Raw genomic sequence first — 24,990 nt, 5'->3', positions numbered from 1 at the left:
TGTCTGGTTTCACTCTCTGCACACAGTGGTGGCCAACAGGGTCCCCCAGGAGAAGAGGAGGGTCTTTAGTCAGCTGAGGCAGGGCCTGACATGAACTGGGAGGCCCCACTTCCATGACATTCTGGGGAGAATGTGATGGGGTCACCTGTGAAATTCTGGGAGAGTCATCTACCAGCCCTGCCTGTCTCCAAGCCTGGCACCTCCCAATGAGGGGGGTGGGGGGATGGAAGGATCAGGGATATAAGGGGTACCCATCAGTAAATATTTATTGAACACCTACTATGTGCCAGAGCACTAGGGATCCAGCAGTGAACAAGACAGGTGCAGTTCTTGCCCTTGCGGAGCTTATGCTCTACAGGGAGGTGGAGGGAGCTGGCCTTAAATAAATACATAGCCTAGAAATATAATTGTCATGAGAACAGTGCAGAGAATTAAGATGGGTTGTTCAGATAGCGACTGGGTGTATGGATACTCAAGTTTCAGAGTTGCAAGCATCGAGAAGAAGTGGGCTGGGGGGAAACTAGAACGGTGCATCAGGACATGGTCCAGACCGTGAAGAGGTCACCAGAGAGGAGGGATTATGCAGCCAGGGTGGGAGGAAGGGCCGCTGGCCTGGATGCTAAAGTCTGTCGTTTTCTATCATCTGGAGGGGGGGAAGCAGTCACGGCCCAGTTTGAAGGGTGGAAAATGTCAGTGACATACTGTAGTGATTTGCAGCTGCACATAACGCAGCGACTTCGAGACAGCTTCTTGGACACCCCGCCTGCCCAGCTCCAAACTGAGAACTTTGAAAAACCTGCCTACTGTGCGCGAAGCCCATCATCCCACCTGCTGCTGCCAAAAAGCTGTCGACTGGCAACAGAACCAAATGTTTCCACTAGTCAGAACATCTAGCCCTTTCCTCAAGTGGAAGCAAAAGCAAATTTTGATTTCAGCCCAGAAAGGGATGGACATGTCGGAGGTCAGATATGCAGACGGTTGTTTGACTACCTGGCCATTGTCCGTCTACAAATAGAGAAATCAACTTATGATGCTGACTTTCAAAGTTGGATATAGTCACATGTGCCACTCTAAAACATGAGCTTACAGTTCAAGAAAATTACACTCCACACTTAGCTTGTATTTTCCTCTGAGCGAAAGAAAAGGTATGCACTTAAGGTCAAGTGACAGCCCCAAAATGAACATACAGAAGTCAACAGAGTTAGGTCATCGGCCCATCTCTCTCTGGCACTGCTACTTACCAGCTTTGTGACCCTAGAATAGTCACTTCACCCTTCTGGGAACAAAAAGCCCTCCCCTTCCCCTCACCCACTGCAAGGTTGCTTTGTGGATCATTCAAGTCAAAGAGATTTGAGTGTGCTTTGCAAACTGTGAAGTGCCAAGGAATAAAAAATGATTTTTAGTTAATAACTGGAAAAAACTTTTGAGTCAAAGCATTTTCACTGGCCAAGTTCAGTTCTTCTTGCAGCTTCTGTCCTGTTTTCTGGTCATTTCATTAATTTTACTTCATTTTAGGATTTCTGGGACAAAAATTGAAGCTGTTGATGACGATGTTGGTTTGAAAAGGTAAGAGAACCAAGTAATACTTATTCAAAGATAAGCTGTAGGGTCCCCTGTGTGGTTCAGTTGGTCAATGTCTGCCTTCTGCTCGGGTCAAGATCTCAGGGTACTGGGATAGAGCCCCGAGTCGGACTCCCTGCTCAGTGCGCAGTCTGCTTGTCCCTCTCCCTGCCCCCCTGCTCATGCTTTGTCTTTGTCTCTCTCTCTCAAATAAGTAAATAAAAATCTTAAAAGACAAACAAACAAAAACAAAACACAAAGAAAACCAAAGAAAAACTGTAGCAGATGGTGATGGTGTCTGGCCAGACCCCGTGCACCAGGGTGGGTGCCTGTCCCTCTCACTGGTATAATGGTGACTGCTGATAACTCTCAGCTGCCCCTTCTCTGAACAACTGCCTTCTGATTTTTGGAATATATTTGAGGAGTTACACCCTGTCCCCATGCTGGCCAGGGTCTGCCTGCAGCCAATTTCTGACTAATATGTGTAAACAAAGTCTTATCCACCTTGCCTCAAAATGAGACACCCCAGAGCTCCCATGGGATCAAGTTAAGGATAGACTTTAGCTGAACCCACTTCTTTGCCAAGCAGCATCCCTGCCCTGTCTTACTCTTATTCTTATGGACTTCATCTGAAAGCATTCCCTCAATATATCAGTTGTACAAGCATCCCTTTCTCGTGATCTGATCCTGGGGAAGCCAGGCCAACACTTTTGTTAGGAGAATTTATCCTAGGAAACAGATCGTCAGGACAGAGTCTGGAGTTGGGTCCCTTGCCTGCCAGATGGTGATGAGAACCCCATCACTGGTAGTAGGGCCGTTCCCTGGCATGCTGTAGCAGTGCAGTTGCTGAGAATTTTATCTGTCTTCATTGGGACAATACACAGGTCAGAAGGAGATGCGTTAGCCTGTGCTATGTCTCTAAAGTTTGGGAGGCAAAGGAGAAATAAGGACTATAACATCTGAGCAATTGAGCCGCTGTGGCTAAACACTGATGATGAGCTGAAGGGAGAAAATGACAGGCTCCAATTGATTAATCTTCGATTGAAAGCCAAATGTGGGAGTCAGAGGATCCCTTGGCAATATTTTAGAGACTTTCGTCTCTGCAGTGGGAGTGCAGACTGTGCTGAAGACTGCTCACAAGACTTAATTACCAGGTGGCAGAACATCAGGGAAGGTTGAAGCCTCAGGCTGAGTGAGCCTCCTGTGCCAATGTCAGGGCAAGGAAAACGCAGACTCTTGACACTTGGACTGATGACATCTGAATAGGCGTGGCCAATAACTTCGAAGTTCCCTTGAGTCCTCTGACCCTGAACGGCCCACCCCCCTCATTAGAAGGTGATGGGAGTCCCTTGGTGGAGAACTATGCAGGAGCCCTCAGGTAGATTACTCCTCTGAATCTTTGCCACTTTCTCTTCCAGCCATCAGATCAATAGTTAGGGTTAATCTCACATGGCCCAACTGGGGAAGTGCTAAGTCTTCTAAGGGAGGAGAGGGGTAATATGTCCAAAAAAAGTTTCAGGACTGGCTAACATATAGTAGCAGGAAGTTGAACGTCTCATGGGGAGTAGGCCCGAAGGTACCAGATCACAGGATTTAATGTCTTGACAAGGGATCCAGGAAATGATTTTAATATGCTGTTCTTAGAAGCTTGACCTCATTATATGAAGTAGAGATTCCAGATTGTGATGGAAGATTCTAGAAGAAGAGATCAAAAGACTAACGGAAGTGAGCATACAATAATGAATCTATATATCAGACTAGAAAGCTCAGTGCCAGGTTGTGCTCTTTGGAAAGGCTCAGAGGACCCTGCAATGACCCAATGCCCTGGTATGAGAGGCAGGAGCATCACTGAGAAGTTCCATAGTCATGGTCTTCTGCAATCTAGGCTGATGGCAGGACATGCTTTTATAACCCAGACTACTTAGTTGCAAGGGGGATGATAGAAACCCCAAATAGCAGAGGAGAGGTGGCAGCATTTAACTGTCAGAAACAAGGTGTGGATAATCACTTAAAATAGGCAACCAAAGGTTCCTCACCCACAAATATCCATGAATATATCTAATAAGACATGGCATTCCTAAGGCAAGATAGAAAGCCCAAAAAAGACATCAGTTAATAAATTAATATATTATCAAAAGAGATCAAACAGAAAGATGAGCAGAAGGCTGATGTCAGCCACTATCACTTATAAAAAGTCACAATCCCTTGCTTATTTTAAAGAATGGATTCTCAAGAATCCACTTCTTAAAAAAGAACTTGAGTCCCCATGAGGAAGGACCATGTAACACTGTAACAAGGATAAACAGAAATGACTTACCTAGATCTTCTCAAAAAGAACCTGTGACCATTTGCATGGATAATCGTACACGGGGAAAAAGAAATACCCATATCTTTTGAGGATTGTTAGAAACGCAGTCCCAGTTGACACTCCGAGTGCCAAAGTGCCCTCATGGCTCCCCTGTGAAGGTAGAGGCATAAGGGAGTCAGGCGCGGCTTCTGGAAAAACTGGATGGATCTTGGTAGACCACAGTAGACGACCACAAATTTAACCAACTAATTCCTCGAGTTGCAGCTGCTCCTCCAGACATTGTGTCTTTATCGGAGCAAATTTAATCCAGCTTCTGATATTGGATCGTAACTGTTGATGTGCAGGTTTTTTATACCCGTTGGGAAAAGGAATCAGAAACAGTATGCGTTCACATGGGACAGACAACAGCACACATTCACAGCTTTCCCTGGGTCTAGGTTAGTTCTCCCACTTTCTGTCACAATATAAGTCGAACACATGTCAGAATCCGAACATACCTCTGAATGTCATATTGATCGCCCATACCGATGGCACCGTGCTCATTGGACTTAATGCCTTGTTAAAATACCTGAGTTCCAAAGGTAAGGACAACTTCAGGGGTCCAGTGGTCTAGGGTGTGCTGGGACATCCCCTCAAAGTGAAGGACAAACGATTGCACTTTGTACCTCCTACCACTAGGAAAGAAGCACAATGACTGGTAGACCACTTTGGGTTTGAGAGCCAGCACATTCTGCTCTTGGCAATCCTGCTTCTCCAACTTAGCAAGTGACAGAAAAGGCTGTTTGTTAGCTTTGAGCGGCACCCAGAGTAAAGAACAGCTCGGCAGCAGTCCCGGGCTGTATGGACCAGTGGGTCTGTGGTTCCAGAGGTGCGATAGTAGGAAAAGACACCGTGTGGGGTCCCTGGCAAACTGCAATAGGAGATTCGCAGTGTAAACCCCGAGGACTCTGAAGCAAGGCCATGCCATCTGCAGAAGAACACTCGAGACCATTTGGAAAATAGGTCCTGGAATGCTGATGGGTCCTGGTGGAGAGGGTCTGACCTCAGAGTATCAAGTGACCGTGCAGCAAAAGTGCCTGTCACATGCTGAGTGCTGTCAGACCCACTGTGCCACGGAGTCAGGGGTGCCCAACAGCAATCCTTTATAGATGGAAGTGGCACATCTGAGACTGGGTTAAGCAAGTCCAGAGGATATGAGTGTGCTGACCACACAGGCGGCACAGACACACATGGCACCCGTGGCTCACACGTCTTATTCATGGGTGTTCCCTAAGACCGAGGAGGAGAGGACACCTGAGCACGGGTCACAGATAGGTCAGTCGGGTGCAGTGCCCTCTCTGACAGCTTAACTCAAAGATGGCCCCGAAAGACAAGTGCATCAGCTCATCTGCTTGGTTTGAAAAGACAGATGGACTGAGGTAAGGATACACATAGACTCATGGGCAGAGGCAGAGGTTTGTCTGGTTGGTGAGTTTGCTGATGTGCACAATGGGAAAGATCATCCTAGGATTGTTGCGGCTGTTGTTTGACACAGTCCATGCCCTCAAGGAACTCATCACCGAGTGAGAGAGATGCCCACTTGAACAAACGCAACGCAGTGTAAAAGGTGCTGGAACTGTAGATGAAGCAAGTGGAGACCCCACAGGGAGCAGCAAGCCCCTCTGGGAGATGACACCGAAGCCTAAGTTAACTAGATAGACAGGAAGCAAGAGCATTTCCAGACAAGTGGAACAGCACATGTCAATGTACTGAGGCATGAGACTGTTTTCAAAGCATTGTAAGCTGTTCAGCGTGGGTAGAAGGCAAAAGAAGAGGTGTGGGTAATGGAGTGGGGGAGGGGCAGAGAGGAAATTCTGTGAGACAGATGGACAGGCCCCCCCAGATCATGAAAGACCTTTTAGGTCATGCTCAGGATGGACCATGCCCCTCTGGAGATGAAGACACTTTGAAGTGTCCTGACCTTGGTGGAAATACCTGTACCCTGAATAAGATTGGTCTTCTTTGTTCTCACCTTATTCTTACAATAACGGATAGTGAGGTTGTGCCCTGCCCTCCTTCCTCGCCCAATCTCGGGTCTGCCACCTCCAGTTACAAGGGTTGAGAACCACCTCCCCCTGCACCCTTGAACGTGGCACCTTTACCTAAATCACATTAAGGGACCATATGGGCTCAGGAGACCTTATGTGGCCCATGTCCCCAAGCCCTGCTACATAGCAGCCCTGTGGTTTGGTGAGGACTCACCACCCCTCACCCCAGCTCTGAGGGTGGAACTTGATCTGACAAAGCCATCTGAAAAATTCCTACCCCTTCCCAGCCACAGTAACTGGCTTAAAGGTGGCAAGTGGCTTGAGTTGGTGCCATCACAATAAGGCACGGGACCCCCATTTGGTGGCTGAGAGAAGAGAAGCCTTTTGTCTCCTCCAGATGCAAAGGAGAAAGTGTGTAGCTCCAGGAGCTCCTGGTGCCACCTGGCTTCTCTGACAGAAGCCAATCTGGGGACAAAGCCAACAAATTGACACCCAGAGCAGAGCAGATGAGGAGAGTTATAGAGAAACTGAGCTTCAGTCTGATATATGAACTCTGGACTGAACAACCCCGAAGTCAGCTCCACCTCTGAGCCCCAGTTGCTGAGCTAATGCACCCCACCCTTCCAGGTAAGTCAGTTGGAAATGAGCTTTCTGACATTTCCAACATGTCGTGGGTTCGTTTTTACAGGACTTCCTCAGTATCACAGAATCGCCAAGAGAAGGACAAGTCAGACTCCAATTCACTGAACAGCAATGTCAGTCCTTCCCAAACAATTCTGAAGGAGCGGCAAAAAGGGAGTTCCTTTGCACAAATAGAATAAGACATGCTCTTTGCTCTTCTGTCCCCAAATCCGGTGAAAATTGCCATTCTCCTCTCCCCCCACCTCCTCTCCCCTGGTCCAGCTTTCCCGTACACTCCACCCCTCATTCTGGGGGGCCAAATCGGAGCCTGACAGGTGCCGGAGCAAGTCAGAGCCCTTAGAAGGCAGGACGGACAGGACAATGAAGAGTGCCTGTAATGTTACATTTCATCCTGATCTCTGCCACACTCTACAAAGGATCCTCATCAAGGCAAGAGCGTCTTTGCAAACCCACCATGTACATCAAGGAAAAGTATAAAAAGGAAACAATCATGGGTTTCTTCGGTCATCTCCTGCTGCGAACATCAGCCAGAATCCCGTCTTTCATCACGATGTCCCCCAAGTTCAAGGCAGAACTGGACAGTGATACACGCGATGTCAGGGATTACACAGTGCTCTGGCTGGCCCGAGGACACAGTGAGTCAAGTGATCACCATGCCCCCTGAAGACACAGTTCAGGAGCAGGGGCTCTGGAGGTGAGCTGCGTGGATTCAAACCTGGCTCTGTCATTTTTAGTCGTGTGACCTTGGACAAGTTAGATGACCTATCTGGACCTCCGTTTCCTTGCCTGTGAAGTGGGAACAATGATAATAGCTATCTGGTTGATGTGAAAATTAATGAGTTAATGCACATAAATTGTTTAGATCAGTCCTGGGCACACAGTGAATTCTTAGTTAACGTTAACTATAATTCGTGAAAATTCTAGTCTGTGGCTCTTGGGCATTGACTCAGGGAGGCAGCTAGTGGGTAGGGAACAAGGTGGCCCCATCAGCTAGTACTAAGATGAGATCTGAGGTTGACAGATAGCCTATCACTATCTTAGTTTGTGTGCCCTCAAAAGCATAACCCAAGGCAGGGCTTGGGTGCAAGTAGTTCATTTAGGGGGTGTCAAGAAAAGGGCAAGGGGGCAGTGGAATAGGGAAGATGGAGAAGCATTATCAAAGTGGGAGATGGGGATTCCATTCCTCCAGGACCTCCTGAGAAGTATGTAGAAGGCCTCTGTACTGAAGTGAAGAGTGTTCTCCCGAAATTCATTTCCACCCAGAACCTCAGAACATGATCTTATTTGGAAGTAGGTCTTTGCAGATGTAATCACTTAAGTTAAGATGAGGTCATACTGGATCAGGGTAGACCCTAAATCCAATGACTAGTGTCCTTTTAGAAAGGTCATGTAAAAGCACATGGAGAGAAGGAGGCCACGTGAAGACAGGGAGGTCGGAGTGATGCATCTAGAAGCCAAGAAACACCAAGGACAGCCGGAGCCACGAGATGCGAGGAGAGAGGCATGGGATAATTCCTCCCTCAGAGCCTCCAGAAAGAATCAACCCTGCCCACACCCTGATCTCAAACTTCAAGCCTCTAGAACTGCAATGCAAGACAATACATTTCTACTGTTTTAAGCCACCCAGTTTGTGGTAATTTTTTACGGCAACCGCAGGGAACTAATGCAGCCCTCCCATGACTGCCCGCCCACAGGGCAGAACTGCAGCATCTCTGCACAAGCCCCCAGCCCCCTGGTTGAATGGGATTGATAATTTGCATGCATTTCAGGGATACACTTGCAAAAGGGCCAAGGGAGGCGCCAGGGTACTGGAGACGTCCCCAGCACAGATGCAGGAAGATTCACAGAGCTGACTTGAGCAGGAATGCCTCAGAGGGGGATGAATCTGAACTGGCAGAGAACTAAGGGCTGTGGTCAAAATCAGAGGGGTCCGAGGGGATGTGATAGGAGCCCCAGAGATGTCGGCTGCAGCCACCACCATAGCCAAGGAGATATGGGGGAGCTGTCCTTCCATGTTTACTCACACTGCCTCCTATGAGTTTTCCAAGATTGTCCAAGGTAACTCATTCATTCATTCAACCAGCACACACTCCCTAACTTCCTGCTCTGTATGAGATCTGGGAATACACCAATCGCTAGATCTGGCCCCTGAGCTCCATGCGCTCGCGGTCCAGTGAGGGAGACACTCAGGTCTTCGTGACACAGTGGGGTAAGCTCGGTGATGGCTGGAAGCAAAGGAGGTCACGGGAGCTCAGAAGGCAGACCGAACTTGGCCAGGCCTGGGGGCTGTAGGCAGGAAGAGGCGGGATGGAGGGCAGTAAGGCTTCCCAAAGAAGACTGCAGGCAGGGAAAGAACATTTGACAGCACAGAGGGTTTGGCGTGGGGGAGTGCAGAGTGAAAGCCAGCAGGTGAGTGGGGTGTCCTGACATCTGCTGCCTCCCAGCCCCCTGCCTGCCCATCCTTCAAACAACAGCAGGCTCTCTGTCCTTACACGATGTCCTCTCGCTACTCTGGAGGTGGCTTTGGGGCTTGACTCCTGGTCCCCACCCCCTTGACTATGGGGCAGGGCCGAGGGATAGACAAGTGAACAGGCTGGGCCAATGGAGTCCTCGCCTGAGACTTCATCTAGGTCCTCCAGAGTAAATCTCGCTCTCCCTTTTATCTTTCTTGGCTGGTGCTGGCAGTGGCCTGTAACTCTGCCGTTCCCCTCAGACCTGGCAGAAGTTCACGCACACAGGTAGAGGATGGGACCAAAGCAAGAGAAAGGCAGAAGAGAGAGAGGAGGATGTTGCCTGGTGATGTCTGAGGCCAGTCACACCCCTGGCCTTCTCAGTCTCACGTCTATTTCTCTTGTATGTAAGTAAGTTGGTGTTGAGTTTCAGACCCTTAAAACAGAAAATGTCCAGAGGAATTTTTTTAAGGGAGAGTTTTGTGGGTTGGATTGTGGCCCCAAAATATACGGCCACCCAGGACCTCAGAGTGTGACCTTATTTGAATGTTTTTACAGATATAATTAAGATAAGAATCTTGAGATGAGATCAGCAGACCCTAAATCCAATGACAGTGATGTCCCACCCACGCTGGGCTCCGGCGCCTGGCTCGCGCCCACATGTGTGCCAGCCAGAAGAGCCAGGAATCAACATTGCATGAGTTCACTTTTGACCAGTGGGGTCAGGAGCCCATGGAAAATAGCTCTGCCATCTCTTCCCTGGAAAATCACTGAGATGATTCTCACGGAATAGATGGAGGCGGTCAATCGGGTAAACAGTCCCACATGGTGGGGCCAGAGCGTCCTGCACCCAGCTTCCCTCACTGTACCCCACAGCTGCCCCCTGGGACACATGCCCTGACAGTGTTCACACAGCAGCCTGGATCTCAGGCTCTGCTTCCTGGGAATCCAGCTCACACGGCTGTAAAGCAGAGATTGTGTTTCATCCATCTTTACATCCTGCTGCAAAATGCTCTTCAAGGTGGAAGCCAATGAATGACCATGTCTGAACTAAATCCTGATGCAGCGTTTTAACAAGTGATCCCCAAGTGCAGTGACTGTAAGAGCGCCGATCACTCCTGGGACGGTAAGGTGGAGGGAATTGTATTCAGCAGAACTTCTCTCAAGGGTGGTGTGGCTGGAAAGAATCCCAGGAGGAGCCACACGGGCTAAAGAGTAAGACCCCCCCCCTGCCAAAGTTAGGTGTAAGGATCAATGGAAGGGTATAAACTCTAACCTCAGGAGGGAGAGGGTCCAGTTTGCTGCAGGCTTTTTGTTTTATTTACCCTGCGACACCTGCAAGTTTGGGCCAGAGTTGAATTGCTCTGACAGCCAAGGGGATGTTGAGGCAGGATGGGGGGTCCTTTTCCACACCTCCCGCCTCTCCCCATAAACACACGGTCACTATCTAAAGAATGCCCATTTGAAGAGCCAATTGTCAGCCTGCTCAGGGCTGCCACACATTTCCCCCCTCTTCACAGAGATTCTTTCCCTTTAATGCCCTATAGCACAGTCAAGACACGGCTAAAAGTTCCTGTCCAGAATTTTCCCTAGAGGCCAAAAGATTTTGAAAGGGAATAAATGTGGAGAGTAACATAAAAGGCCAGTATCTCAGTGGGCTGTGCCATCTCTCCTCCCCCATCCACCCCGGGCCCACGCTCCAAGGTCCAGCTTCCCCACCAAGGACCCAGCTCACACACACACACCCCAGAAAGAGGCAGAGCACAGAATTCACAGTCACTCCTTGCAGTAGCTCAAGGAAGTAAGTACCATTAGCTCTTTCTACAGAGCAGGAAAACGGATCGGAAGAGGAGTGCTTTGCCCAGCGCATGCTGCGGTGGGCAGCGAAGCCACAGGTCGGTTCAGCCTGTCCAGACTGCAAAACCTCGCTGCCTCCCTATCACAAGAGAAAAAAATAAGTGCACACAACGTTTTTGGCCTCGCTGCCCCACACCCTTCTCATGTCACCACTTAATATTCAAATGTGGAGAATTTCCACACAGGAGAATAAAAAAAGTCAGAAGATTTTCCCTAGAAGGCCTCGGAGCTTGGTTTCTCACAAATGGCCCCAAGGATGGAAAAAGTCTCCCAAATTGAGACTGGCAGGAAAGCGGGGCCCACTTTGTCTGATATTTCTTCTCTCCTTTCTTGGCACCCGTAGGCTTAGCTCACGCCAATGGAAAATTCCCAAGTACCAAACAGTTCTCAGATAATCTGCACGCAAAAAAAAAAAAAAAAGAAAAGAAAAGAAAAGAAAAAGAAAGAAAGAAAAAAGAAAAAGAAAAAAAGAAAGAAAAAGCCTTTCAACCAAGACAGGTCATGAGGGATTAAGGCGGGGCTCTGGCCAAAACATGTATTTTTTTCAGATTCCTGACATCTTTTTCACGTCAGTCAAGAGGTTCACACCCAGCCTCAGCCCCATCACTGAGACCAACACTGGGGTGAACCAGGACCTGGATTTGGGGCTCTAGAGGGTCCCAGGCCTGGGCTTGGAAATGCCCAGTGATAAAGTTGGGGGCTGCCTAAGAACACCACAGAGGAAGGGTCCCTGCTTGCTCCTGTCCAGACTGTGTCCAGGAGAGGATATGGGCAACCAAGATCATCAGAGCAAGAAGAGAGTGGTAACCATGGGCCACTGTGGGAACCTAGACCCAGGGGAGAGAGAGACCGAGACAGAGAGACAGAGAATGATCAGCAAAAGGCTCCCAGCTCATAAAGACAATATAATGCTCTATTCCTATAAATTACATTCACTAGGTATATGCTAATCTCTGTAATACTCTATTCCTTTTTAATCCTACATCATGCGATGTCGTATTAACAATCACATTAGCAGATTCACTTAGCAGATAACTAGCGCACACCTGCAAGTCAGGCATTGTGTAGAAGGGAGACTTCCACAGTGAGTGGCATAGCCCCAGCCCCTAACTGCAGGGACTCTTATTCTGACAGTGGAGAAGAGCATTAAAAATAACAGTGACTTAACAGAGCTAGGTGGAGGTGAAGGGACCTTGAGCGTGCATGTTTGTTTGGCATTGGTGTTTTTATGACGCATGTTCTCCCATGCTCATTTTTAATCTTCTAAACAAACTTGCATGGTCGGTACGACTGTGTTATAACCAGTAGTTGGTCCACGTTAGAGATGAGGAAACAGGCTCAGAGAAGTTAGGGAGCTGGCCAGAAGCCTGGCATGCCTTTCCCCAGGTCTGAGAGGGCTCCCTCGGTGCAGTGTGGGCTTCCTCCACTCACAGGGGATCCTGGAAGAGGGGCAGGCCTGCGGCAGGTGGGACTGGCCAACTCCACATTGTCAGAAGCTGCCTACCTGGCACCCCCTTACTCAGGTGTCCTGTTGGGGCACTCCTTGGCTGAGCAAAATCTTCCAAATTGGCCTCTGAACACATCCTTGCCAACCCTAGGCTTAGTGTTATTCTGACCACCCCCACCCCAGCAGGAGAGACGGATCAGTAAACATAACTCAGCAATACTACACCTTATGTCAAAGTCCTCAGACTCAAAACAGGCTCCTGTGGGGCAGACACTTTTTCAGAGTAGCTCGTCCTGCTTTCTCTCCGCTCCCAGAACCTTACCTTCCGAGCTTGGAGACAGGATTTCTGGCAAAAGTGAACTGCCTGGGATTACACATCTTGGCTGCACCTGTTTCCATTCCCTCTTGCCCATGGAACTGTGAGTTGAAGAGAGCTCTGTTCTCACCTGGCTTCACCACTTTAAGGCTGTGTGACATTTGAGAAGTTCTTTTGCCCTCTGAGCCTTGGTTCTGAGAAGTCGCCTGTCCAGTGAGGATACCTAAAGCAAGTTGAGTGTTCTGTGCTTATGGGTGGCATGCATGCCATGGGCTCAGCACGATGTCTGGTGCCTCTTAACTTCCCTCCTTTTCTTCCTCCCTCCCTTCACATCCTCAAGGGCAAGGACTATGTTCGCTCTTCCATCACCAGCTCCTAGAGTAGAACCAGACATGGAAGAGGCACAAAGATGATTTCTTTTCTTTTTTTTTTATTAAAGTGCATTGTAATATAGAGGGAATATACTTCCATATAATAAAGTCAATATATGACAAACCCACAGCTAACATCAAACTCAACAGTGCAAAAACGGAAAGCTTTTCCTTTAAGATCAGGAATAAGACAAGGATGCCCAGTCTTGCCACTTTTATTCAACAGAGTATTGGAAGTTCTAGACAGAGCAATTAGTCAAGAAAAGGGAATAAAACACATCCAAATTGGAATGGAAGAAGTCAAACTGTCCCTATTTGTAGATGACGGGATATTATATATGGAAAACCCTAAAGACTCTACCAAAAAACTGTTAGAACTAATGAATTCAGTAAAGTTGCAGGATACAAAATCAATATGCAAACGTCTGTTGTGTTTCATGGATTGAAAGAACGAATATTGCTAAAATGTCCATACTACCCAAAGCTATCTACAGATTCAATATAATCCCTACCAAAATTCCAGTGGTATTTTCTGTGGAAATAGAACAAACAATCCTATAGCAAATAGCCAAAGCAATCTTGAAAAAGAAGAATAGAGCTGGAGGCATCACACTCCCTGATTTCAAAGTATATTACAAAACTATCATAATTAAAACAATATGGTAATAGCATAAAAACAGACACATAGATCAATGGAGCAGAATAGAGAACTCAAAAATAAACCCATGCATATATGGCCAATTAATTTATGACAAAGGAAGCAAAAACAAACAATGTGGAAAGGACAGTCTCTTCAATAAATGGTGTTGGGAAAACTGGACAGCCATACACAAAAGAATAAAACTGGACTGTTATCTTAGACCACACACAAAAATAAACTCAAAATGTATTAAAGACTTGAACATAAGACATGAAATCATAAAACTCCTAGAAGAAAATAGGTGGTAAGCTGCTTGACATTGGTCTTAGGCATGATATTTTGAATCTGATGCCAAAAGTAAAAGAAACAAAAGAAAAAAAAAAAACAAGTGGGACTACATCAAACTAAAATGCTTCCACACAACAGAGGAAACTATCGACAAATAAAAAGGCAACCTACTGAATGGGAGAAAATGTTTTCAAATTACATGTCTGATAGGGGGTTAAAATCCAAAATATAAAAAAAAAACAAAACACCTCATACAACTCAAAGCAAGAAAGCAAACAATCCAGTTTAAAAAATGGGCAGAGGATCTGAACACACATTTCTCCAAAGAAGACATGCAGATGGCCAACAGGCACATGAAAAGATGCTCAACATCCCTCAGCATCAGGGAGATGTGAATCAAATCCACAGTGAGACATCACCTCACACCTGTTAGAATGGCTATCTTCACAAAGATAAGAAATAACAAGCATTGATGAGGCTGTGGAGAAAAGGGTCCTATTAGTAGGAAAGCAAACTGGTGCACCCACTATTAAAAACAGTATGACAGTACTTCAAAAAATTAAAAATAGAACTATCATATGATCCAGCAATTCTACTTCTGGGAATTTAACCAAAGAAAATAAAGATACTAACTCAAAAAGATATCTGCACCCCCATGTTCATTGCAAAATTATTTATAATAGTCAAGACTACCTAAGTGTCCATCAATGGATGAATGGATAAAGAAATTCTGATATATATATATATATATATATATATAATGGAATATTATTCAGCCATAAAAAAGAATGAAATCTTGCCATTTGTGACAACATGATGGACCTTGAGGGTGTTATGCTAAGTTAAATAGGTCAGATAGAAAAAGACAACTATTATGTGATCTCTCTTGTATGTAGAATTTTTAAAAGAAAGAAACAAAGAAAGAAAGAAAGAAAGAAGAAAGAAAGAAATAAAAAGAAAGGAAGGAAGAAAGAGAGAGAAGCGGGCACCTGGGTGGCTCGGTTAAGCGTCTGCCTTCAGCTCAAGTCATGATCCCAGGGTCCTGGGACTGAGCCCCAGTTTGGGCTCCCTGCTAGGTGGAGAGTCTGCTCCTCCCCTCTCAACTTGTGCTCTTTCTCTCTTCTCTCAGCTAAATAAATAAAATCTTTTTATAAAAAATAGTAATTTTTTTACTATAAACCTTCATATTTTCCCCCTTACTAATGTTTACTCTTGCAATTAGTCTTAATTTTAAAAGAAAACTGTTCAATTAATTTATTTTAAAAATAAAAATAAAGTGGGTTTGTTTTCTTCTGCCCCACTTTCTATCTTGTGGGCTACATGGGGTTAAAACTACATGAGATTTCACCACATGGCTTTGGCTCATGAAAGGATCTGTGATGGTATATTTCCAGGTCTCAGGGATCCACACCCAAAGAAAATGGAAGCAGGCTGGAGATTTTTTTTTTTTTAAGATTTTATTTATTTATTTGACAGAGACAGAGACAGTCAGCGAGACAGGGAACACAAGCAGGGGGAGTGGGAGAGGAAGAAGCAGGCTCCTAGCAGAGGAGCCTGATGTGGGGCTTGATCCCATAACGCCGGGATCACGCCCTGAGCCGAAGGCAGATGCTTAACCGCTGTGCCACCCAGGCGCCCCCAGGCTGGAGATTATAGTCGATAAACCCATCTTCTAGTTTGGGTTCAAATTCCAGCTCCACAATTTGCTAGCCACATGACTTTGGCAAGTCACTTTTCTTTTCTGGGCCTCAGTTTCTCAATAACAGGGTTGGGTCTCCAAAGAACCTTTCAACCCTGACATTTTCTGAGGTCAAGAACAGGCCAAGAAACTTCTCCAGGCCCTACCTCATGTCTTGTGTCATGGATATTAGGGACCAAAAGCTGATTTTGGAGCCAAGATTCTTCACCAGGACCGTGTTACCTGAATCACTCAGAGAACCTTGTCTAAATGCCCATGACTGGGCCTTATCTCAAGAGTGGTAGCTCTGGGGTGGAGACACATACACTCTACAGTGAAAACAATAGGGCCTATAAGAAATAGGCAAGCTTGAAGTGGAAAGGAACACGGGCCCGAGACTGTTGTGTGGGTCTCCAGAAATCATACCATATTTCACAAGGGAGCCAGTTCTTCATACATTGCAGAATCCCAAGATATTCCAAGCCAATACTTTCATTTTTTTAAACTTTTCCCAACAGCATATAGTAGTTTCCTGGGTCTGCCATAACAAATTACCTACAAATGTGGTGGCTTTAAGCAACAGAAATCTAGTCTCTTCTGGGGACCAGAAGTTCAAAATCATGGTGTTGGCAGGACCACTCTTCTTCCAGAGGTTCTGAGGGAGGATCCTTCCTTGACTTTCACAGTTTCTGGTGGCTGTGGGCATTCCTGGGCTTATAGCTGCATCACTCCAATCTCTGTTTTCTAGTAGGACACTTGTCATTGGATTTAGGGCCCACACAGATCACCCAGGATGGTCTGCTCATCTTGAGATCCTTAACTTGATCGCATCTATAAAAACTATCTTCCCAAATAAGGTCACATTCACAGGTTACAGGGATTAGGATGTGGACATATCTTTTGGATTCCCGAGTCAACCCTCTACACTGCATGTCTGAGTTTTCAACTACCTTTGTATTTTACATAATGGAATTGTACTAGAATATACCTTCTTGTGATGCCTCCATTATTTCAATATGGGGAAACTGAGGCCTAAGGAGAATACGTGACTGACCCCAAATCACATGCTAAAAGGTCTTGAGGTTTAGCGATTACATACATGTCCCTCTATGGGGGGGTTGTGAAATACATTTTAGATGAGCCATGTATTTTGGTATGGTGTATTGTGGAATATCATACTATCATTAAAAAGAATAAGGTTGATCTAATGGGGCTCATGCAGACTGATATTCAAGACCTACGGTTGAATTAGAAAGGGAAGTTACAGAATGATGTTTACAACCTGATTGTGTGATGTTCTATCCATCCGTGTGTTTCTGTCCCCACAAGGCTAGGAAGCTACACAGGGTAGAGGTTAGAAACCAGGCTCCAGAGACAGACCTGGTCCTAACTCCCTCCTTTCCACTCATCAACACTGAATTTGGGCATATTACATAGCCTTGTAGAACTTCCCTTTCTTCACCTATAGTATGGAGATGAGACAATGCTTAGCTCCTGAGTTGATATGAGATAGTGGCTACAAAATACTTGATTAAATTAAGTGATGGGAAAGTGGTTATTGCTATTATTATTATTAGCTTCATTATCATCAGTAGCTTTAGTATTATATAATAATACATTTCAAAAAATTTCTATTTCCATGTAAACATTGCCGATTAAATGCACACAGTTATTTTCATTAAAATGACAGTAAAGGAATTTAAAGAGGCATTAATATACCCCAGCAAGGAAAGCAAGAATCAAGAGAAGTCAATAAAATATTAGAAGATGGTAAGCAGATGGACAAATGGTACAGAACTAATCAGAGCAGACTCAGGTGAAATCCAAGATTTAGAGAAGAACATCTACAAGTGTGCCAGCCATGCCCTGAACCAGAGGGCACTAGCTCAGAATTAGACACCCAGGTGCCTGTAGAGACAGGGCAAGAGATGGATGTGAGCACAGGACTGGTGGAAAGTATCTCCTCACATGCAGCAAGATATATATTCTTCATTTCTTCTAGTGCACCACTGGAGCTTTCTTCTCTGGAGGGACAGACCCAAACAGGCTCTGGCTTCCAGACACCAAATACATCTGAAGAAGGTGCCATGGCACCTGGCTGAAAACAGCATTAGGAGAAATTCTACACTCAGAATGGTTAAACCTCTGGACACCTTTGTCTACTCGACTGCCAGAAAGCCAGTGGCCAGGTCCTGTCTTTAATGCCCTCCCCAGGAAAGAAACTAGAGGGATCCTCTCTGGGAAACCCACTGTCTTAAGGGGAAAGACCCAAAGAAACTGTGATTTGGATTGCCCCGATGGAAAAGGTGGATCATGGCATTGTTGCCCAACTAGGTAGCCCACCTGTCCACATGCCCAGCCCATGCGCACAGAGCTTCTGGTCAATTTTTTTGCACAAAGATTGCCAGCCATTTGGGGAACACCTCTTAACATGAAAGAGGGAGACTAAAGACAAAAGAAACTTGAAGAAAAGGAAGGACAATGCAGCAGAAGAAAAAATGTTTTAATCTATAATTCAAAGCTTCAGAGAGAGAAAATATTGCATTTGTTAAGTGAGAAAAGGATACTACAAAAAGGGGGCATTCAACGAACACAGAAGAACTCCCAAGTACAACAGAAATAAAAACATCAAAGAAAAGAATTAAAGATAAAATAGAAATATTCTACAATAGCACTGTAGAACATGGGAGAAAAAAGATTAATAAGAAGATTTTCTTTATTTTTAAAGGATCAATCTAAGTAACCTAACATCCAAATGATAGGACATAGTAGGAATTCTAAAAAGATCGAATGGAATAACAATTCGGGGCACTTTCTTACAACCAAAAGCCATGGGATTCTTGATTGAAAGGATTTACCTAGGGTCCAACACAAGTATAAAAAAAGAACCACACCAAGGTACATAATGGTGAAATTCAAAAGCAACAAGAATAAGGAAATGATCCCAAAAGCCTACAGAGATATTAAATAGGAATTGGAATGACATCATACTATCAATGGCTGAAAGTGAGAAGACTACAGAGACATAGTTCCAAGGTTGAAGGCACTACAATTTTACATTCAGGCAAACTATCACTGAAATGTGAGAGCAGAATGAAGACAGTGTTAAAGATACAAAATTTTGAAACTTTTACTCCCAAGCATCTTGCCTCAGGAAGCTACTGAAAGAGATATTCCACCAAGACAGGAAACAAACCAAACAAAAGAAAGCCATGGAACCTAGAAAATCAGGGATCCAACCCAGGAGAAGTGCAAAGGGAACTTCCTGGATGATGGGCAAGAGATAATCAAACTGTGCAGTAACCTGGAGGGCAAACTGGCAGTGTTCCTCAGGAAATGACTCCAAGCGGGGGAAGGGGCAGGAATGGATCTAAGAGATTACCTGGTATGTGCTAATTTTCCCAGAATAGTTTCCACTTCTGAGAGAGTTGAGGACATGAATTAATGACAGACAAGTTGGAAACTAAATAAAACATAAAGGCAATTATCAACTCCAGGAAAAAGAAAAAAGTTATATACGACAGGAAATGCAATTAAAATTACTACACTATGTGGCATTACTATTAGTGTATTAGTGAGCACTACATGGTCATAATAATAAACACCGAATATTGATTTAACAAAAAGATAAAACTATAACTACAATGGTGAGAGGGTAACTGGGGGAACTAACGTAAAAGCAAATTTCATCTTTGTAATTGGAAGTCCACTGATAATGTTTCATACAGGAAAAAAAAATCAAAGATTATTAGGGTAGAGATGCTATTTAGAAAGAGGTAAGAAAATGCCAGAAGAAATGACTAAAAGTTGGAAATGGTTGCATCTGGGCAGAAGAATTGAAGAGGGCAAGGGTAAGATGGAAGCTGTTCTTTTTCATTATAACAAGCCTTTTAGAACCATTTGACCTTTAAAACTATATAAACTTACTTCCTTAATAAAAAGTCAAAATTAAATCTAAAAACAACTTTAAAAAACTGATAACCCCTGGAGATAATAGTGAAATATGCTCTATACTTTTATGTATCTCCAGTTTATTTTACAGTGGGAATGTGTTTAAGTATGGCTTATATTAAAACAAAAACTAATGTTTTCGTGGTTAACAGAAAGGATCTCAAATTTGAACCCAGGACTTAACTCTATTGGGACAGGGATAGCATCTGAGACAAAAGGGAAAATTTAGACCAACAGGACGTGCAGGACTGGAGCAACAGAGGGACAGGGGGAGGGAATTCCCAGCTGGGAAAAGACATGGCATATTTGGCTTAAAACAAGAAACCCACACAGAGACTTTGGTTTGAAGCTTTGGAAAACATTTGTTTTCATTCCTCGTAAAAAATGGATGACGAACGGAATTATTTGAAATGAGATTTTAACAAGAAAAAAACTAATAACATTTCATTAGCATTCTCTTACCAGCTCATTATTAACAAGTCCAAAGACTGATTTTAAGAGTTTCTGTTTCTTTATAATCTCCAGTGAAAACCATCAACACCAGGAAAGGGTTTGGAGTTTGTTTTTTGTTTGCTTTTTTAAAAAACATTCTTCTTCTTATAAACATTTTACTTGATCTGTATTTTTGCCACCACTTCCAGAGTCTTTCTGAGCTTATTAATGTGTTAAAGAGGCACGGAAAGCCAGTGTGGGTAGAGAGAAAGGACGTGCGTTAGAGTCACACAGAACTTAATATGAATTCCAGATACTGGCTCGTTAACCGTGGGATCTTGAGCAATTGACTTACCCACCCTAGGCTCTCGTAGTCCCTGGACAACAAGGACGGGATGCCCTATTATTAAATATTAAATTAAGGAACAGGAATGAAGAAAGAAGTCGGTGCTCCAGAAACAAAATAACTTCTTTTCCCCAACCACATATACAGAAAAGTACTCAAACACTGATGGTTTAAATGACTCATCATAATTTCATCTGAGTTGTATTTCCTACATTCACCTGCATTTTGAGCACATCATAGTCTGATAGGGCCTGGTGAAAACTTCTGTGATAGCCTAAGAGTTTCGTGATTGGGCCCTGGTCTAGGATTAGTGATATCTTAAGGCTCCAGCTCATCCAAGTTGTAAAAAACAAACAAACAAAAAAACACAAAAGCATCAGTAGTTGTAGTGAAGAAGGCAGATCCACAGAGAAGCAGTTCAGTGTGCAAATGTGATGGGAAAATAACGCAGGTCCAGGAATCCAGACTCCGAGGCTAACTGCAACCCGGTCCTTACTGTGCAACCTTGGGAAAAATCCCTCAACTCTTCTGGGCCTTGGCTTTCTCATTTGGCAAAAAAAATCCTAACCCCTGCTTTGCCAGGCTCACCCAATTTGTGGTTAGGGTCTCCAAGGCGAGAGGGCTGGTGTCTATGTGTCTCTTCTCCCAGCATTTCTCCTCTGTTTCTCCCACTGTGGCTGATGTGGGGTGAGGGTGGGAGGGCAGGAAATAGCAGGAGCCTCAGGTTTTCTGGCTTCTGAGTCCCAGGGGTCTGATAGGAGTGACTGATGGCTTATGGAGGCCTAAGTCCCTAACACTATCTCAAGCACGTTACCTGCATCAACTCATAGAATCTTCTAACGGTTCTAGGAGGCAGGAATTGTTAAAACACCATTACAAAGATGGGAAGACTAATAAAACCTCGAGAGGCAAACAAATGTGCCCAGGGTTGTATGGCCAGTTAGTGAGGGGGCAGCATTTGAACCCCAGCTTCCTGGCTCCAGAGAATGGCATCCCCACCCATCCCCTGCTCAGGAAACCCTGTCACCTAGAGTCTGTGCCTTCTTTGAATCTTGAGGTGTCCTGCCTCTGCTTGGCATGGGTAAGTAGCAAGATACCAGTGGAAGCTGGCCGACCCACATGGAAACGATGGCCTTTTCCTCCTCTACCATTCTCCCCCAGTCTGGGTTCCCAGGCCTTCCAGGGCCAGCGGTCAGATCAGAGGCTACTAGTTGTTCGTGCCCATTTTCCTGCCTCCTGGGCACCCAGGTCCCCTGGAGCCTCCTTTAAGAAATGGGCAGCAGTGAGGACAGGGACCAAGAGCTCAGCATTCAAGGGAGGCCTGTTTGCCATTCGGCTGCTCTGCTGGGACCTCTGAGCCCTAGAGCTGGTCACAGAACCTCTCAGAGCCTTGGGCTTCTCCTGTGTATGAGATGGGGCAAGTCTTCATTTAATTAATAAATACTGACGCGCTGCTCTGGGTGCCGGGGATCCAGTGGGGAACTACAGAGTCACTGCCCTCCTGAAAGTAAGCATCAAGTGAGGTAGAAACAGAATATACAAACATATAAGCATGTCGTCTGCCATCAGGGAGTGATTTCTACAAAGAGAAACAAAGCCAGGCTAGGGGTGAGCAGAAAGTGTTATTTCCAAAAAGAGGAACAGGAACAGCTTCTCTGAGACACCGGAGTAGAAACATGGGCGGGGGGGGGGGGCATACAACTACCCAGGGGAAAATCATTCTAGGCAAGGACAAGTGCAAAGGCACTGAGGCACAGATCAGTGTGCTGTGCTTGAGACACAGTCAAAAGGCCAGAGGAGATACCATGGCACGAGTGGTCAGGAAAATCACAGGCGTCAGGGGAGCCAAATCATGTAGGGCCTTGTGGGCTGGAATAAGGACCTGTATTTTACTGTGAGTGAGATGTGAAGCCACTGAGGGGTTCAGACCTGGGGAGTAAAGTGTTTGGACATAAATGTCCAACAGATCCCTCCAATCAGCAAATGAGAGGGTCTTAGAAACCATATCAGGACTCACTGAAGTAAGGGGAACATTTGGCCAAAGAAGAGACTTGGCTGGGGCCAAGAGCATGGAGCCCAGTCTCCAGAGTCAGACAGACTTGGGTTTGAGCCCCAGCAACTATATTTAAAAGTCATGTGACCTCGGAGTAATTCCTTGACTTCCTTGGGCCTCTGTTTCTCCATCTATAAAATGGGTCATCAAGAAGATTTGGCGTGGGGTGCCTGGGTGACACAGTGGTTAAGCGTCTGCCTTTGGCTCAGGGCATGATCCCGGCGTTGTGGGATCGAGCCCCACATCGGGCTCTTCCGCTATGAGCCTGCTTCTTCCTTTCCCACTCCCCCTGCTTGTGTTCCCTCTCTTGCTGGCTGTCTCTATCTCTGTCAAATAAATAAATAAAATCTTAAAAAAAAAAAAAAAGAAGAAGATTCGGCAAAATAGCACAACAAAGCCTAGTGTCCAACACACAGCACATTGTCCCAGACAACACTGTTAGAGAGATCACTTTGCATCCAGGACCTCACACGGCCCTCACAAAAGCCTGGCGAGCTGGACACCAGAGCCGAAATGGCACGTACTCATTGGAGGAAATGAGCCCTCAGAGAGGAAAGTTGGCTGCCCAAGGCCACCTGGTCAGGACGTGGCAGAAGTGAGACAGGAATCCAGGCCTCTGGGTCTGCTGCTTACCAGCCATGTGAACCTGGTGAGGAAAGCATCCTAGTGGAGCCGCAGATGGTGCATTTCAGCCCGCATGAAACGAGTTCATGGAGGTACCCAGCACGCATGAGAAGATGCGTCCAAGGGCTCGGCCGGGGATTTGAATATGGAGAAGACCAAATGACATCATCGCTGCTTGTTTTCACTGAATTCACCCCCATAACCTCAAAGGGCAGAAAGGAACTTGGGACAAAGCAACAAGACTCAGCCGGAGACGTAGAAGGGCTCACATGGAACACAGTAGAAAGAGTCCTGGACATGAACGCTGGGCCCGAGCTGGCATCCTCCCCGGCAGCTCTGCCCCTGTGTCTGCCTTCTCCTTGCTTCAATCCCCTGCTCTCAGAGCTGCACTTCCCCTTCCGGCCAACGAGGGATAACATCTCCACATGCAGCAGCGACCTTACATTGAGGGTGATTATTAAATAGCATAATGAATGTTACCTATTAAAATGATTATTTCACGTGTATTTGTGTCATATTCAACTAGTGTCTGTCTCCCCCTAGACTCTGGGCTCCATAAGAACACACGTTCTGTCTTTTTCCCTACTCACCAGTACATTCCCAGCACTGGCCCAGTTCCTGGTATATATTTGGTGCTCAGTAAACACTTGTAAAAGGAGTTAAGAGTGCCTGGTGCATTGTGGGTATGATAAATGCTAAGTAAGTGGGTGGACAGAGATGGATGGAGTCACTATTTGACAAGGCAGTGAGACTCCCATCCCTGGAAATGTACAAGGCAGCGGAGGAACAGAGGTTGGCTTCATTCATTCACCCATTCATTCATTCACCCATTCATTCATTCATTCATTCAATAGTCATCTTTGGTCATCCACAATGTGTCAGCTCCCATCGTGTGCACTGGGGTCACAGCACTGAACATTCCAGTGGGGCAACCAGACAAGAAAGGAATAGATAACGTGTGGGGGCGACGGGTGCTAGGAGGGAAAAAATGGAAAGCAGAGAGTTACAGAGGCACACAGCCATTTTCAAGAGCTATGAAAAAGAGATGTTCAGATGCTTCTCTTCAAGGATCGGAGAAGAGGCTCAGGCTGGGGCTTCCAGAATCCCTTCCAGCTGGAATATGCTTTCTTCCCTCCATGGTTTCAGAAGGAAAACTGGTGAGGGAGTCCCTTCCCAATGGATTGGTGAAGCAAGAGGTAGGTCTTAGACTAAGTTGGATCAAGTGACCCAAATGCCTGACCTCACTCTGTTTCACCTCCCTGTGTGACACCAAGACTGTCATCGACTCTCTCGGGCCCTCAGTTTCCTCCTCCTCCCATCAGGATGTGCACCTACGGCTGGCTGTCCATGTGCCTGACTCGCTCTCAGATTCTAAGCATGGAACTCTCAGAGTCCCCACTACAGACACATCGTCCCTGAACCGGGCAGCCGTGCCTGCTGGCATGCTGCCAACAGTCCCTCCTCGTAAAGCTGAGGTTCATGGGGAAAGAGGCGTCCGATTTTATGAAGACTTGTTTATTAGCTGAGAGGCTGCTCTTACCTGTGCCCAGACCCCTGGAGGTTCAGCTCTGCTGACCGGGTCAGCGGCACACAAGCCTCCAGAAAGAACTACCCAGAAGCCATCTAGTACTTGGGGGCAGGACCAGCGACATAATTTACAGGGCCTGGTGCCAAATGAAAATGCACGGCCCCCAGTTCAAAAAGCAGGGTGGGGGGAAGTGCTGTTAAAGTACTCACGTATAGAAGATGGCGGAGGAGTAGGGGACCCCTTTTTCAGCCGGTCCCCTGAGTTGAGCTGGATAGGTACCAGACCAGCAGGAACATCCACGGAATCAGCCTGAGACGCAGGAAGATACATCTGGATCTCTACAAATGAACATCTCCAGCGCTGAGTATCGAGGTACGAAGCGGGGAGCCGTGAAACCGCGCACAGATATCGGAAGCTAAACAGAAGGGGGAGGGAGCCGCCGTGTCAGGGCGCCGGGAAGCGGTAGCCACCT

The 24,990-nt window shown here is 46.0% G+C and overlaps 1 protein-coding gene across 1 annotated transcript in view; it reads left to right on the top strand.

Moving 5' to 3' along the window:
- CYTL1 (cytokine like 1) overlaps positions 1-24,516 on the top strand; it is a 107,389-nt gene extending 82,873 nt beyond the window's left edge. Inside the window, exon 4 of the mRNA XM_034670975.1 lies at positions 24,313-24,516. Coding sequence (XP_034526866.1) covers positions 24,313-24,516 — 204 coding nt within the window. The remainder of the gene's footprint in view (positions 1-24,312) is intronic.
- Positions 24,517-24,990: the final 474 nt, after the last annotated feature.

The sequence above is a fragment of the Ailuropoda melanoleuca genome, chromosome 11 (genome assembly GCF_002007445.2).
Source record: "Ailuropoda melanoleuca isolate Jingjing chromosome 11, ASM200744v2, whole genome shotgun sequence".
Classification (NCBI taxonomy): Eukaryota; Metazoa; Chordata; class Mammalia; order Carnivora; family Ursidae; genus Ailuropoda; species Ailuropoda melanoleuca.
This window is presented reverse-complemented; position numbering and strand designations above follow the sequence as displayed.